At 35.7% G+C, this 17,966-nt stretch overlaps 2 protein-coding genes and 1 long non-coding RNA gene across 6 annotated transcripts; 2 read left to right on the top strand and 1 right to left on the bottom strand.

The window, feature by feature from the left end:
- Positions 1–331: 331 nt before the first annotated feature.
- On the top strand, positions 332–1,790 carry LOC108608369. 4 transcript variants are annotated; one of them, XR_001915543.2, is made up of 3 exons: positions 332–499; positions 1,190–1,346; positions 1,395–1,790. It is a non-coding gene; the product is annotated as an uncharacterized LOC108608369 (long non-coding RNA). The 4 variants fall into 4 exon arrangements; XR_001915542.2 differs by lacking the exon at positions 332–499 and adding an exon at positions 798–1,139; XR_001915541.2 differs by lacking the exon at positions 332–499 and adding an exon at positions 802–1,139 and having other exon boundaries at positions 1,198–1,346.
- Positions 1,791–4,945: 3,155 nt separating this feature from the next.
- On the bottom strand, positions 4,946–5,623 carry LOC108601018. Its single transcript, XM_017999716.2, has one exon. It carries the CDS (start codon positions 5,562–5,564, stop codon positions 5,268–5,270), a length of 297 nt encoding a protein of 98 aa, XP_017855205.1. The 5' UTR covers positions 5,565–5,623; the 3' UTR covers positions 4,946–5,267.
- Positions 5,624–10,931: 5,308 nt separating this feature from the next.
- LOC108608367 lies at positions 10,932–11,266 on the top strand. Its single transcript, XM_033294869.1, has one exon. It carries the CDS (start codon positions 10,981–10,983, stop codon positions 11,215–11,217), a length of 237 nt encoding a protein of 78 aa, XP_033150760.1. The 5' UTR covers positions 10,932–10,980; the 3' UTR covers positions 11,218–11,266.
- The last annotated feature ends 6,700 nt before the right edge of the window (positions 11,267–17,966 follow it).

The raw sequence follows: 17,966 nt of genomic DNA, 5'->3' as shown, positions 1-17,966 counted from the left end.
AACGAATCCGATTTCAAATCGATAGGATAATAACCTTGGATATATTTACATTTCAACAGTTTACATGCCTTAGTTGGCGCGTTATGAAATCGTTAGCATTTTTCCCAAAAACTTACGGTAGGGAACTTAGTTGACAATACAAATCGGAGTAAACTTAAATTTTAGCAACAACAAAATAAACGTGTCACGCTAACTTAAGGAATTTAAGCATATGTATTTTAAATTGACAAATCTTTTAAGATAACACTTTTAGAATAGTAAAAATACATAAATTGTGAATTGACTGACTTATCTTTCATTGTAATTATTCATATTGGCCGCAGTATACAGTAAAGATGCTAATGAGAATTTCATAACAGTCATAAAATAGTCACTTGTAAAATTACGGTCCCAGTTATTCTCCAATATAATGATATTTTGAAAAGGTACAAGCTTCTGTTGCATTATCATATGAGGGAACTACGGATTATACAAAGATGATATTCAAATTTCAATGTAGGTGAGTATTAACACACCTCATTATGTTGTATCTGGATAATGCCAATATGTGGATTAAACCAGTATCTGGATTATCCAAGCGGTGAAAAATCGAATTTAGTATGACAATTTGCAGGTTGCAGTTGCTCTGCTCTCTATCTTCGGTCCGTCAATATACCAATGATAAGAATGGTGAGTATTGGCGTTAGAGATGGGGCTAATGCTTTATTCGAAATGTAAAACAGTTTGTCCTGCATCGCCCATTTTGAGAATATGATGACTAGCAGCATCATTTGCATATTAAAAATGTTGGTTAGCATGTTCAAGTATGCAGCTTTGGGTAACCAGGATAATTCGAGTCCGATTCTCTTATGAAGTCTATTGATGCGCATAGTCAACTTGAATATGCATAGTATGCGGTTACGATACTTCGATGACATAGCTTGTACTCCCTCGTAATACTCAATACATCGTTGCAAGAAGAATACAATGTTTTGTTGCCAATTGAGTAGTAAAGTTTGATAGATAAAGTAGGCAAACATTACATATTCGAACAGCAGCCAGTAGATACAACAATTAAATATATTTTTGTCGCCCAAATGCTTCGCATCTATTATTTGTATGACAGCCAAGAATAATTTCACAATGTAAAGGATTATCAGGTACGGCGAACAGTAATATATCATTCCAATCTGCTTCTCAATTATTCTAGTAATATAGAAGATTTCATTAATGAAATGCTGCATTGTCTGGCGATCTTTTGCGTAGTGCAAAAACTTATAACAATGAAACGTAAAGTGTAATGTAGCAGCCAATATCGCTAACCAGATTAAAAGGTTCTGAGCGACCGCATTTTCTGCTGATGTGATGTAAGTAGGTATGTCCATAATAACCAAAATACATTCACATACTTGCAGAAAACCAATTATCCCGAACTGAATCGCAGCCAAACCAATAAGAATTAAGATATGAATTTTGTGTTCCTCCATGCGCTGGTTTTTTGAATTGTAGCGCATTTTAACAAAATCAAGCGAGCGTGCAATGAAATAAAGCAGCCAGGCACTATATTGGAAAAACCGACGATATACCGCTTGAGCTCGGCGACTGCGTATAAAGCGTGTGTCCTGTTTGGTCCACATGACGACAATTCAGTATATGAGAACTTTGCATGTTTATTTCTCCAATTTTACTTTTTTTTTTTGGATGGAAATGTTTTGTTTAATTTATGTGATCGTCTTTCGGAATTAATTGTTAATGATATTCACATAAGGCCTATAATGTGAAACAATAAAGCGTAATGATGGTAAATAAAATTGTCTGTGGACATTTAAAAGTGTGAGTTTTTTATGCTCAAACATATACAAACAACTAACTTTAAGGGTTTCTGTAATAGTCTAATAATATAGGTGAGTGGATATTATCAGATAAAAAATATATACGTATATAACGCTTATAATGCTAAAACGAAAGACAGCTCTAAAATTAATTGTCCAATTGTTTGGCTGTTCTTATAAACTTTTCTGAATTTTTTTCTGTGGTCATTAACTCTTAAATACAACTTTAATCAAAAAAGAACTGAGGCCGCTGTTAGGTAATTGGAAAGTATATAAAATTTCGGACTGACTGTCCAGGCTGATTATAAAATTCAGTCCCATGGTACTCCGTTACCAATTTATATACAGTCAAGCAAATCTATACGCTCAGTTGCTATAAATAATATGGAGATAACGAATTTGCTGCCAGCTTGGACTAGACTTGAACTTGAGAAAATGACAACTGAGGTGCCATAAAGCAGCCACGCGCTGTATTGGAAACAATTGACGATATATGGCCTGAACGGCTAATAGCCGCTTGCTCTACATGTGCGTATTGATGTAAATGAATGCGTAAACAGCGGCGTAACTTTAGTGCATAGAATTATTTTATTTATGTGCGACAGATTAACGCACAAATTTATCTTAATGAACTGCGCTTAGCACAAGCTATAGACTTTTATGATTCAACTCTAGTAGATAGCTTATGAGCAAGTCCACGAGTGCGTATGCTTAATAATATACTTACACTTATATGTAAAAGAAATACAATCTACAAATATTAATTCATAACGAATTATTTTGATGTTGTAGGTTTTTATTTAATTTAAATTGAATGCTTGTTTTTGAATTTAATTCCAAAAGATTTAAATCTTTTACATCTCTAATACTTATTCATATTTTGAATTCACGAAACCCTTTAAGCACACTGCCTACTCTATTCAAGTGCCATTCGTTAGCCTTTTCAACTATACAAAAATTATTTTATGGCCACAAAGCATTCAGGAGTGCCTCAAATTACACACACTGTTTGGCGCCCCAAAAATAGAAAAAAAAAGAAAGTCGAAATGGAGTCAAAAAACAAGTGAAGCGCATGCACAGGCAAAACGTTTTGTGCGAGAGAAAGTTCAATGCACGAAAAACCTACAAGAGGCACACAGACACACACACACACATAGACAGACAAAGAGCCCAGCCGTGTAAAATACTTTTGCCGAGCTACATTTTCCCAATGGAAATGCGAGTGCCGGAAAATGCAACTCTGACGTTAACTCTACCTCTGCTACGCTTTCTCAACAAGCCTGAGCGTTGAGCCATAGCCTAGACAACAACAACAACACACAAACAAACTCAATCCCAGCCCCAGCCTCCATGTCTAAGCCTCCTGCCTCATTACGCACAAAGCCTCAAGCTGCATTATATAAAAAAATAATATATATATATATATATGTGTATGCATTTGCATTCACACATGATATGTTAGTCATGCTCATATTTTAATAAAATAAAAAAATAACTCTTAATGAATTGCGCAAGCTGCACAACCACAAAGCAGAGTTTAAGTAACAAGCATATGCACATTTATTTTTAACATAACTAATAATTGAATTACAAACTATGTACATAGCAACAAATAACAAATAAAGCAGTCTAAATAGCTATTAAAATATAAAATTAGTTAATTAAGTCCGTTGCCTACGACAAAGCAATTTGTAAAATTAAATTTTATATAAATTCAGCAGTTGGCTAACTTAGGTTACAAAGCTGCAGTTGTGTTGAGTAATAATTTTTAATCAAAGTCATTAGTAATTGAATTACTTTAAATAGTGTACTAATGATTTTGGTATGTTAAAAATACTTTTGTACTAGCACTTATAAAGCCAGTGTGTACTAATGATTTTAGTAAGCCTTTGGGGCTAATGTTAGTTAATTAGCCAAGCCTGTAGTATCAGGCATCGCTATAGCAATACTCCTAAGCAAAAATATAGCAAATTGTCAAACGAAAAAAAATTTTTTTATTACATATTTATTTCATTTACAAAATGAAAGCTTTACAAAATATTAACTGCTCTTACTCTTAATTTATAAAAATCTACAATTATTTGTATAATATGGCAATGTTCAAAAATTATAAATTTAAAAGTAAATACACTGCTTTCAAAATACGGCTATTTAAATTTACAGCTCAGCGGAGCTCAGGTAAGAGTAACGTACCTAAGCATCTTATAAAAGTCTAGCATATGTTGAATATTATATTCAATGTCAATATGCTTCCTTTGCTTTTCAGTTATTTATGTATCTGTTGCTGTTGCCTAACTCTGATTGCTGCTCATCAAAGCGCATGCCAAGTGCTTATGTATACAATTTGTTTTTTTTATTCTTTATGTCTGCTGCATTTTGAAAATTTTGCTATGCGACCAGCTGTTTTGAGTTGTGGCAAACGACCAGATTGCAGCTATGACACCCTAAGCGCCTTTGCCTTGGTTGACGAGCAGCAACCCCTTTTATTTAGTAGCGTGGGGCGGGGTCGGTGGAATGTCATAAGGCTTAAGCTATGCCACCCACTAAATGAATTACGCGCGCTTGTCTTTGAAGTGGGAGTTTGAGTTTGCTTTTTTTGCTGTGAGTGATTAAATGCTTTTCAAGCGGCAAGCTCCCGCTCTCTCTAACTATATATGGCTGCTCATTGAAAGATTTTTGCAATTATAACGCGCTTTGCACGAAAGAGTGAGACGTCTGTTTTTGAAATGTTGTAAGCTTTGCTCAAGTGCTTGGCATAGACAATGGCAATGTTGAATAACAAAAGCGTCAGCAACGTTGCCAAATTTTCTGAGCTAATAACTTAGTGTGTGTTTGTAGTTTATATAAGAATGATGCGGCAGTTGAGATATTAAAATTTAAAGGCAACACAAGAGCAATCAGTATAAGCAAGCTGCAAGGCTAATGCGAAAATCAAGTCATGACCTTCATTATAACTAAACACACAGGCAGCAGCAGCAGAAGCAGCAGCAGCCACGTCAAAGCACTGCCAATATTTTATATAAAATTTGTGGCAAAAAATAGCTGCCAGCTATTTGTTGCAAAATCAACAAGAATTTTATAAAATTTAGCACACAGCCAGCCAGAGCCACAAAAAGAAAGAACTGCTATGTATGTGAGAGAGAAAATAAGCGATATGGTTTATTAAATATTTCAAGCCTGTGGCAATGTTCAGAATCAGGCAGCCCAGGCCCAGGCCCAGGCCCAGGTCGAGGCGTGTGTGGCAGCTTTTATGTGGTTCGAAGCGGTTGTACGTGGCGTATGAGTAATTGAATTTAAAGCGCTGCGGCGAAACGTTGTAATAAAAAAAAGCGAGGCTAAAGAAATGTGCTGCTAATGACTTTGCGCCGCCACTTGAGACTGTCTAAAGTGCAACTTGAGAGCGTCAGTTGCAACATGCACACTCAATAGATCAATGGCAAAGCCTAAAACGCGTCGCTAAGCTGCATGCAGCGCCTCTTCAGCCCGCTTTGCCCCATGGCCACCACCACCACGCACTGTATCTGTATCCAAATCCAAATCGAACTCATCATCCATATAGTTGAAATTATGCTTGGCTGGCATTGCAAAGCGTTCCGCCAGTTTATAGATAATCAAAGTGATGACGCCCATGAGCCAGCCAAAGATTGCACCAAAGGCAATGCAAGTGGCTGCCTTTAGCAGCAGTCCATAGTCTGAGTGTAGATGATAATTAAATATTTGCAGCTGCTTGTGAAAATATTGCTGATAGTCCATTGTTCAATTTACGTAAATTTATATTAACAATAATTTATATTTGACTTGTTAGCTTGACTTTTAGTTTGTAGCAAGAAATATATAGAGGCGTCAAACAGCAAAAAAAAGTGCTATCAACCAAACGGCTGAGCCTGGAACCCCAGAGCAGCCGAACGAAATGTCTAGAACCCCAGAGTGCGTTCGGCTGTTTCGAGTTCGAAGCGTTCGTTCGAAAGCAAGCACAACAAGAAATCTGTTTTCAGTCGCAGATCGACTGCGTTACGATTGAGCACGGCTGTGTTTCTACGCGCTGTGCTCTCGTTTCTCTGTATGTGTGTATATGTGTACAAGCGCTCGCACATTTGTATGCGTGTGCAAAAGACACTGTTGCCGCTGTTCTTTGTTATGTTTTTGATCTGGGTTGTCTGCGGCCACAGCAAGTGGCGACGCGACGGCTCATTTGCTTATGACGTCACGACAAGTGCGCGCGTGACAAGGATTTTGGTTAGATCGATTGATTATTTTCAGATTGAAAATTAGTTTTATTTTCGACCATGACTTTTTAATGCCCTATGACCCAAACAAAAATCAATTACATTAATAGACTCTTATTCGATTATAAATATGTATATGTACATACTTGTGTATTTTTATTTATTTCAGTACATGTTGAGATCAAAAGTAAATCATTTTTGCATCTTTAATAATATAATTATGGTAATTTATTAAAAGTGCGTTTAAACTGTGAACAGCATACGTGCACATACATACACACATATGTACATGCAAATGTATACAACAAGTGCGAATTCGTCTTCTGTTGGGGTAGGTTCTCAAAGTTGACCGAATGCGTGTTAGGTGCTTGCATGTATGTGTGTTCATATGTTGTTGTTGTCTATGCAAGTGGTTTGCCGCGTGCCACTTTTTGTTTTGTTTTGATTTTCCAGGATTCTTTGATTTGTTTTGATTATGCTAATGTCAATATCTCTTTGGGCCATGTATGTATGCATAATTGGGCGCGCTTTTGCTTTAGCGCGCTTTTGTTGTTGCTGTTTCTTTGTTGTTTCTTTTCTTTTTTTTTTTTTTGGTTTTTGGCTTTGATTTTGCATTTGCTAGAACCCATAATTGGGCGCGCTTTTGCTGCCGCGCTTTTAGTGCATCAGCAGTGGTTGACTAAATTTAATCTCGGGCGTATTTGCGAAAGTTTAAAATTCGTGTGTGATTTATTGGTGAAGTAATTTAAAGTTAAGAACAATGCTTAAAGCAAAGTGTAGTGATGGCAGAAAAAGTGGGTTGAAGTGCGCTATAGATTCATGCATGCGAAGCTATAGAGACTGCACCGAACATTTCCCCGTCCGCCTTTTTAAGTTTCCTAAAAATGACATTGTGCGTCGCCAGTGGCTCTCAAAATGTAAATTGCAAAGCGGCGTCAATGTTAATGTTGCACTGATTTGCGATTTGCATTTTGAGTCAAAATACATTGGCCAAAAATATTTAAAAGCAGGAGCTATACCGACTCTGTGCTTGACTGATGAGCCTAATCTAAATTTAAATATGTTTGAGGAAAAAGAAGGCGTGTTTTCGTTTAATGAGGAAAGCGTGACGGACAATAAGATTTATATTTTTCAAAACTGCCCGTAAGCCCTCGGCAGCAGGAATGATGGGCCTGATATTGTTGAAAGCCCGATAATAGATTGTGAAACCGGCAGCTCCATTAATAATAATATTGAATATTGCGCAAATTGTGAAAAGAGAGAGCAAAATGAAATATATTACAGAAATAAATATTGGAAACTCTCAGAAGATTTGAAAAAAGAGAAGCAAAAGAACAAAGCTTATAGCAAAAAGATAAGGCAGCTAAAAATGTTATTGCGAAGCGATAGAGCCATGAAGCTAAAATATTTAAGAGATAGAAAAAGTAAGGGCAATATTAATGAAGCCATTGATAGAATTGGTTGATCTGAGAGCTCAAATACTGTTTGCAAGATGCTAATAAAGAACAAACAATCGTGGAATGAAAGACGAAAGATTAATTGCTCAAAGTATAAATTTTGTATTCTGCTAAGGCCTATAGTTTTATGAGAGATGACCTTAAATTGAATCTGCCGTCAAAATCGTCGCTAGTGAGATGGGCTCCGGTTCGACACATGGTTCCGGGATTTAATGAAAATTTTTTAAATATATTAAAGTCACTTATTACAAAAATGGACAGTAGGAGTAGAAATGCCGTATTAATTTTTGATGAAATTTCTATTAGAAAAGGGCTGCAATATAACTCCCTTCGAGATGAAGTGGAAGGCTTTGTTGATGATGGCAACGAAAAAAGTAACACATTGTGCAAGCAGATATGCGTTTTTATGGTGAGAGGATTGTATGAGAACTGGAAATTTGTCTTGAGTTATGTCGCAACGACCAACGGACTTAAAGCTCATAAATTACAAGATTTAATAACAGAAAATAGTAAAGTCGCCAAGAGCTTAGGCCTCATTATAAGAGCAGTGGTATGTGACCAAGGATCGAAGCAACCGAGGAGCTTTTAAAAAATTCGGGGTGAATGAAGAAGAGCCATTTTATATCTGTTGACAGTCAGAAAATTTACGCTATATATTGATATCCCCCACTTATTTAAATCGCTTCGCAATATTTTGATGAAAAATTGTATTATGACTCCAGATGGCGAAGTCTCATGGAAAATTATTGTTAAATTGTTTGAAATTGACACAAACAACTCTTCAACTCGGTTGTGCCCAAAGCTATCTCGGAAACATATAGATCCAAACTCCTTTGAAAAAAATGAAGGTTAAATATGCTACGCAGGTATTTAGCCAAACAGTCGCTTCTGCCATTAAAGACCCTTATACAAAATGGCGCATTTAATGACTGCGAAGAACAAGCACTTGCAACAGTTAAATTTATTGAAAAAATGAATAGGCTCTTCGATTGCTTGAATAGCAATAATATATATAGTAAAAATCCTTTCAAGGCCGCCATGCAGAAAAAAAGTGACACAGAAAACTACATTACTGAAATGAAAGATTATTTAAACAAATGCAAATACCCTCACAAAGTTTATTGTATTGACGGATTAATACTTTCAATAAATTCAATTTTGATGCTTGCGCAAGATGTCTGGGGTGAAAGTAATGTATATTTTCTGATATTGTCCCGACTTAATCAGGATGCTCTGGAGCACCTATTTTATTTAATTAGAAGTAGAGGCGGTACAAACAACAATCCGATGCTCTTCGAATTTAATGCCATAATTTCCAAGATGTTGTCAATGAAGGTCATCTCTTCTAAAAGAACAACTGGAAACTGCGAGCCAGATGATGATGAAATGATTATTCATGCAGTTGAAAACGTAAATGAAGAACAGGCCGCAAATCTAAATGACCAAGAACAGGTGTATTTTAAAGACATAGATATTTGTTTTCAAGCGCAAACAGACGAAATGGAAATTATTAACGATAATGAAACCGCCACCCTTGCCATGAGCGTAGCAAGTGAAAATGCATTAAGATATTTTACAGGATTTGTGCTATTTAAATCACAACAGAAATTTAATTGCGATACCTGCAAGTTGCTGACAAAAGATGAATTAGTAAATTTTGAGCAATCCGAACTATTTTTATTCAATACTTTGAAACTAAAAGCCCACAGGACGACTCTTTTGAACTGATTAAGCGGCATTATAATATATTTTTGAAGAGTTCCCTCATGCTAGAATATTAATAAATGTATTGCGCAGGCGGAAAGCGTAGATAAATACTCAGAATGGTAATCCGAAAATCATAACTGTAATGAGCATAGAAATCACATTTTAAATTATTTTCTGCTCATCCTGATTAGTTTTTGGCTCACAGAAATGCTATGTGGGGGATCAGAGAGGCTGAAAAGCACAAGAAAAATAGATATTTTTAAAGTCCTAAGAACGAACTCGCCATCAACTTCAAAATCAGGGTCGGTATAGGTGTCATTTTTAGTAATTTTAAGTTATTTTCATGCATGTATGTAGTTATGAAGTTATTTTTACTATTATTTATATTTATATTTTTTTTGGGGAACAAGGAAGATTTTTAAACTACGTTTAATTATCTCAAGTCGACTCGAAGGGTCACCTTTTGATGGCCCCATTGTTAGTACAATGGCCTCCTCGTGGTGTTCCCTGGGTGCCGATTATATGAATATGCAATGTATTTTATAATCGGCAGCAAATTCGAGGCGCCGTCATTCAGTGTTGCTCAATAATATATGTTTGTAAATTTTCATTACAAATTCAAAACTATTTAATATAATGAAAATTAACAATATATGAACACTCATATGTACATGGGTTCTAGAACAAATAGAAATCAAAGCAAAATAAAAGAGAAAGAAACACTTGCAACAGCAACAACAAAAGCGCGCTAAAGCAAAAGCGCGCCCAATTATGCATACATACATGGCCCAAAGAGATATTGACATTAGCATAATCAAAACAAATCAAAGAATCCTGGAAAATCAAAACAAAACAAAAAGTGGCACGCGGCAAACCACTTGCATAGACAACAACAACATATGAACACACATACATGCAAGCACCTAACACGCATTCGGTCAACTTTGAGAACCTACCCCAACAGAAGACGAATTCGCACTTGTTGTATACATATGCATGTATCTGTGTATGTATGTATGTATGTGCACACATGCTGTTCACAGTTTAAACGCACTTTTAATAAATTACCATAATTATATTATTAAAGATGCAAAAATTATTTACTTTTGATCTCAACATGTACTGAAATAAATAAAAATACACAAGTATGTACATATACATATTTATAATCGAATAAGAGTCTATTAATGTAATTGATTTTTGTTTGGGTCATAGGGCATTAAAAAGTCATGGTCGAAAATAAAACTAATTTTCAATCTGAAAATAATCAATCGATCTAACCAAAATCCTTGTCACGCGCGCACTTGTCGTGACGTCATAAGCAAATGAGCCGTCGCGTCGCCACTTGCTGTGGCCGCAGACAACCCAGATCAAAAACATAACAAAGAACAGCGGCAACAGTGTCTTTTGCACACGCATACAAATGTGCGAGCGCTTGTACACATATACACACATACAGAGAAAAGAGAGCACAGCGCGTAGAAACGCAGCCGTGCTCAATCGTAACGCAGTCGATCTGCGACTGAAAACGATTTCTTGTTGTGTTTGCTTTCGAACGAACGCTTCGAACTCGAAACAGCCGAACGCACTCTGGGGTTCTAGACATTTCGTTCGGCTGCTCTGGGGTTCCAGGCTCAGCCGTTTGGTTGATAGCACTTTTTTTGCTGTTTGACGCCTCTATATATTTCTTGCTTAGTGGTTAGATTGTTACTGCGTGTTTGCTATCAAACTTAGTCTATTCTCTCAACTGAATTTAAAACATTCACACCACTCTCAAAAATGTTGTACAATCCTATAGAAATAGTTTGCGTTTATATGGTGCAGCCCATTATCGATTATCTGGCCTATCTGCTTAATGAAGTTCACTATGGGGCATATTTAGTTGCAGTCGCTCTAATTGGCGTCGCTCTGGGTCTTATTTTCAGTCTGATATCCCTGGCATGGTATAAATGGAATGGCGGTGAGCAGGCGGAGATCAAAGCAGAGAATCTAACTGAGAAGCAGAAATGTAATTAAAGCTGCGCTATAATAAATACTCAAGCGACTTGATGCAAGTTGCAGTTTATGCCAAGCTCGTGTTTTTTTTATTATACACTTTGACATAAAAAAAGGGTATACGAAAGTTGTGTAAGATACAAGAAGATGAGCCCATAAAGTATTCTTAAGCAGCTAAGTCGCTTTACCAAGTCTGTCTGTCTGTTCGTCTGTAGGAGCAACTGAATCTTACAAAATATGCAAGATAGAGACACCAAATTTGGTTTACAGATGCTCCCAAGTCCGACGCACAGTAATATTAATTGAAAAATTTTATTTCCTACCCTCTTCTACGCAATATAAACAATTTTCAACGTATTTGTTTCAGATTTTGCATGATTTAATATGTTCTCAATCGTTCCAAAGTTTCGATTAGATTAGAACGATTTTTTTTTATTCTACGCCCAAGGTGTATCAAAAAATTGGCTTCACTCAATTTTATTACGTCCCTGTGTTCTTTGTACTCAAAGTCAATGCACTGTGCAGCGTGCTCAGCTCACTTCGAGTGCTTCATTAGCATTGATACGTCTGACAAAACAGTGTAGTGCAACGTTTGATATATTTTCTTGCATTTTTATTGCTTGTGTGCACTTGAAAAATGGCAAAAGTCAATGATTTAATATATTTGACATGCACAAATAGTGAAAGAAAAAGAGACACCGCACGACATGTTAAATTGATGACTGCGAAAATTGTTATAGATTGTAAAAGTAGCTGTAGAAATTTCAATGCTTGCTGATTTATTTGATATAGACGTATACTTAATTTGTAGCATAATCAAAGGCGCTCTTTGTTCAATTCGCACACACACCCACAACCTTTTTTACAGCTCATAAAAGCACAGCAGGCTAAATGTACTTCAATTATACTTTAAGCACATTTTAATTTCCCCCAGGAAACGACGGCTAAGTATGCAATCAGACGACTGTAAGGACAGCAAACAAACCGCAAGACAAAAAAACACAAGAGAAACTACAAAATTTAGCAAATTTTTCGGCGCACTGCCCCACGTGTACCCCAAGGATGTCATTTTGCCAAAATGCAAAATATTTGCTTAAGTAAAAATAAAGCAGCGAGTTGAAAGTTAAACAGCGCGCACACAGGCTCAGGCCTGGGTCAAAGGATAACGGCTAAGTGGCATGCAGTTGCCCGTTGGCATAAAGACAATTTAAGGGCGCGCGCAGTTCATAAACAGGAAACGCTCGATGAAATGAAAAACGACGCCAACTTAACCAACAAAAAAAGAAAAGAGGAAGACGCGCAGCGAAATAAAATTTATTTTAGTAACAAAATTGCGTGACACTGTGCAGCCCACTGAGTGTGGGGTGGGACACTGTAAATGGCAGTGAGCCAATGGCATTCACAAGTATATTAAAATGTTGCCCTCTTAGCATTACTAAGACATCCGCAGAGAGATAGTTGGCTGGAGAGGCTCTGTGGAGTTGGAGCTGGAGCTGGAGCTGGGTCGCCCTCTTAGTGGAGACGCAAGGAAATGATTGGTTTTTTGGGCGACATTTACGTTGCCGTCTGGGCCAGTGAAGCAACAAATAGCCTTGCTTTCGAAATTTGTGGCAAAAACAACAAATGGCGAAAGTTTTCAGCGCAACGCAAAACTTTGCAACGTTGCAAGGCGCAGCAACAGCAACAAGAACACAAAGCACTGTAACTGGCAACAACAACAACAACAGCAACAACAGTGGGATAAATTAAGTTTCTGCGCCGCTGCGTTGGCAAAGCAAAGGCCGCCAAAGTCGTCCTCATCACAGGGCGCTTGTTGCCCACACAGACGCGGTCAAATTAAAAGCGCATTGCAAACAAACTGCGAGCAATGGGAAATGATGGACTATGCAGTTACGATTGCAACAGTTGTTCTAGCTGAAGCTGTAATGTTGGCAATAGCAAAGTTAGCGCGTAACATTTGTCTGCTAAATGTAGAATGAATTTTCCTGAATTGCAATGTCCAAAATTAAAAATATTAATAATAGTAAATGATTGGCCGCAAATCAAATAGAATTATTAGTTTTGTTTAGTTCATTTAAAAATATAAATAGTTATTTCTAATATTCTGTTCACAGCAATGTTAACGGTTAACATTATGTTTGTCTGTTAACGCTTCAATATTTGATTTGATTGTCAAATGTAGAAATATAAATATTTATTTAAAGTCTATTATGATTAAAATTGTTTAAAGTATTTTTAAAAATAGAATAAAATATTTTAAGTCAATTTGTACTACGATTTGTGTTATTTTTGCATTTGACTGAATAATTAGGTAAAAGTAATTGACATTATTTAAAGAATTTTTATTAATAAAAATTAAATAATATTAGTCTATTTAGCAATATAAATAATTATTTATGGGCATTGCTAGTTTTAAGTTGTTCGCATCAGCAATGTTTACGATTAACATTGCGTATGCTTGACATGATCTTCGAATATTTGCAATTTGCATTGAGTCTGTTTCGAAATGAAGCAGAGTTATTATTTTTAAAAGTATTTAAAAGATATTTCCAACTATTTTAAGTTATATCACAAATGATGTGTTAATAACAGCTAAACATTTGTACTGCCTTCTGTAATAAATAATGGCTTAAATTAAATTTGTAATATTTTCACTGCACTTGCACCTCAATATGCCCCATTGCAGTCAATTTTAATTGGTAAGCTTTGAAAGAAACCCAGCCAAGTGCCTTTTTTTGCAGGCAAGGGCCTAATGCAAAGCGGCGTCAACGCAATGGCGGGCTGGGCTTTTTATTGCTTTTTATTGCTTTCAAGCCGCAGGTGCAGCCTGTGCCACGTACAAACCGTATTTGCTCTATTTGTTGACAACGTCGTCTCTGTACTTACAAAGATATATACTACATGCCTATATGTACTTGTGCTCTAGCTCGATATCGTCAATGTTGCCAACTTGACGGTTTTTATTGCTTTTCGCATTGCCCTGCCGCCGCCGCACGCCGTCATACGCTGCGTTACCCATAAGTAGTAATTGCTTCTCATATATGTTTGTTTGTTTGTTTGTATGTCTTGGCATTATAAAATCATTTTCAAAATATTTTTGCTCGCTCTTGGCGTTGGGGCTGGGTTTCGTTTTTATAGTAGGTATGGTATGGTATGCATTGCTTTTCGGGCACAAATTTATTTATAGCTTTCGATAGGCATCGCGCATTGTTGTTGCGCCCTTTTGTCGTTGTAATTGTTGTTGCCATTGCACTGAGGGTTGCCGCCTCTGTCACAGACATTAAGACATTGTCAGCGCACAGGCGTAGCGAAATTTTAGTTGAATAGCTAATGTCTGAGGTATCTCAAAGGCAATCGTTTATTTACTGCATATACATACTGTATTTTATTACAAAATGCAGAAGACCTATCTTAATTTTATGCCACAAGGGAAGCGGGAGGAACATACATTATTAAATGTTTAAGGACGCAATAGCAATGCGAGAAGTTTAAATTTCATAAGTTATCATTTTTCAAAAATTAAATAATATGAAAATTAGTTTTTTAAATAATGATAACTAATCAGACTCATTAGCAAATAGCAAATATTTAAAATATAAGCTGATTATTAAAATTTTTAAGCTGTCTTTAATTAATAGTTGATTAGAATTAAAATAATATACAAAATGGTCTTCAACCATTTGCAAATAATTCCATATTATTATTTCATCATTCGCAAATATTATCAATTAGTATTTTAAATATTTCAGCAGAGCATTTTATAATCTTTATATATTATAGCTTTATATATGTAATAGTCTCAAATTTAATTATGATATAATATTTATTTATAATTATGATATAAAATGAGCTGCCAAGCTTCTGTTTAAATTTATAAACAAGCTCATATAATTTAAATGCATCAACTCACTTGATTGTAACCAATAATTGTAATAATAGTAACATCAAATATTTACATACCTGCAATGAAAAGAAAATATAAACGGTTAAGGTTTCTGTGTTAATATTTATTTATTTATTTATTTATTTAATGTCAACTAAGAGCAGTTGACAAAAAAAAAATTACATTATAGTATTTATATACAAAATATGTAAAATTAAATTTAAAGGTAATTTATAATTATATCTTTATTTTTAAAACCTTAAATATTGGGAGTGTTAAACAGACCCAACATTTGTTGCAAGGATTGGGGAAAACCCAGAAAAACCCAATCAGATCTGAATTAAAGTTAATTGTTAATATTTAAGTAAGTTAAGATGCACCGCTTAGTAATAAACTCTGAGGTCTCTGTGTTGATATGTGTTGATAACAGAATAAAGTTTATTATAATCAGCACAGAGAACTCGAAGAGGCTCATGCAGTAAATAGTTAGTTGTGCAAAAGTTAAGAGTTAAGGGAACAAAATTTCGAGTATACCTAACAGGAACCGAGAAATTAAGTTGACCCAACAAATATGAAGAATCAATTTCCCCTTTAATTAATTTAATCATGAACATGACACCAAGCATGATTCGTCGATTAGTTAGATGGAAGATTAATTAAAAGTAGTCTACTAGAGTAAGATGGTAGATATAAGATATTACCTAAAGTAATTTATATTTCTTTCTGAATTAAATTTGTAAGTTCTTGAATGCATTTTTAAAATATTCACATTTAAGTATTCGCTTATTAATTTGCCTTTGCTGCATATTAATAAAGCGAACCTGGATCAACTCTTCCTTGCTAGCTAGACATACTCCTTTGGTTGTATCTCTTGCACGTTCAAAAATGGCTTCCAGTCAACAACAACTGTCCAGACAATTCAACTCAATCACAAATCCAATGCAAGCGCCCACACTCAACTCAGCAGCATTTGCCGTTAAGCGCAGCCAAAAATTGTCAGATGTGAGTACGAGAGCGAGTCAGGCTGGCAGTCATTCATTCATTCTGTCATTCAGCAATAATGCCGCAAACCGAAAATGCCTCAACTTCAGTGCAGCAGCAGCAGCAGCAGCAACCCACACGACTGACGACGATCAAGCACCTGCATTGAAGCTGAAGCTCACCCAATGGCGCAGACGTCGGCTTACCAACCACATTTGTCATTTAAGCTCAACCAAATGTAATATGAAAATCGGCATGAGTGAAAATGTCAACGTGCATTGTGAAAGCCAAAAGCTGCAGCTCCAAGTGGGTGGCAACGTTTGGTGTCAGTGTGTGTGTGTGTGTGTGTGGGTTTTACTATTTTTTTTTTGGTGGTTTCGCGACCGCGTCGCAATGTTGTGGAATTTCCTGTCAAGCTAATTTCCTTTGGGTGCAGCGTTGACTGCTGTTTGGTTGGCTGGTAGCTCTCGTTGAATCAATTCACCTGCATGCATAAAATATTTTCATTGCGCATGAAAATAAAAACAGCAAAATGTAGCCAAACATTGCATATTTTATAGTTTATTGACTGCATGTGTTTATACTTATATAGATATAAATATATTTTTTTTTATATTTATTGGCATAGCAAACTTTTGAGCTTGTCAACGGGGCGAAATAGTTGCTGTTGCCCTTTTGGCAATTTACGTGGCGCAGAGTTGACACAAAATGAGCGCCAGCCATGTAGCCATGTCCCAGTTGGCCATGCCACGCCCCCCACGCTCGCCCCCACCCTTTAGATAACTTTTGCCTGTATTCCATTTGCCATTTACCACCTTGACTTGTTTGCCAATTGCAGCGTTTTTCCAACGGCTACGTGCTGCAACATTTGGGAATTGTTTTGTATGTTGTACACACACACATTAAAATATACACACACACACACATATATATATATGTATGGCAAGCGTAAACGTGTGGGTGCAATTTACATGCACTGCCTTTTTGCTGGGGCATGTGTTATTAAAATTTATGTGCGAAAAAGGTGTCGAAATGCAAAAGCGGCAGCAACAATCGACAAGAGACAACAGCAACAGCAACCGTTCTGGTCAATGAAATGTTTTTACTGCTACCCAAAATAACAGCAGCAGCTTGTTGTTATCATTTTTAACAAAATATTTAAGATGTATTTTGTTGTTTTTTTCTTTTGCTTGTTGTACATGCAACAACTGCAACTGTCCAGAGAGCACAGAACACAGCACAGGCAACAAATACTTGTGTTTTAAATATTTGTTAGCTGTTTGTTTGTGGCTATAGCCATACAGTTATTTTTAATCATGCAAATAATTCTTATATACGACACAAGCGTTAGTAAATATCTGCCAACAGTTGCATGCAGTTTATAAATTTATAAGCTAGACAGGCAATCAAAACTTTGCAGGCTGCACTTTAACATTTTCTGTTAAGTTTAAATTAATCTTAACAGTGCACTGTGTGTCAATTTGGCCACAACTTATTTACTGCAAGTTTTTATCTTGGCTCAATATAGGATAATTTTGTTCTATATACAATGTGATTGACTGATTATAATGAAATAAATTAAATTTAAGTCCTCGAAATTTTTATATTAAGCAACAAGTTAAATTAATTTTATTTTACATTTTTGGCTATTGTAAATATATTTTTGTGAGCTATTGCATTCCGTATATAATTTATAATCAGATACACAATATTTCTATTAAATGACAAATTTATTTTCATATATTGCGATCAGAAATATTTTTTTTTAAGTTTATTTGCTTTAGAAAAGTGGAAATTCGTACATTTGTACATTTTTTTGTAAGCAATTTTATTTAAGAAAACATTAAAAAAATCCCATAGTGCACCACTGTTTGCTTAACAGTTTAGACTTTACAATTTCTGTAAG

This window comes from Drosophila busckii, unplaced genomic scaffold (assembly GCF_011750605.1).
Source record: "Drosophila busckii strain San Diego stock center, stock number 13000-0081.31 unplaced genomic scaffold, ASM1175060v1 hic_scaffold_57, whole genome shotgun sequence".
Lineage (NCBI taxonomy): Eukaryota > Metazoa > Arthropoda > Insecta > Diptera > Drosophilidae > Drosophila > Drosophila busckii.
The sequence above is the reverse complement of the archived record's forward strand: the minus strand, read 5'-3'. Positions and strand labels throughout refer to the sequence as shown.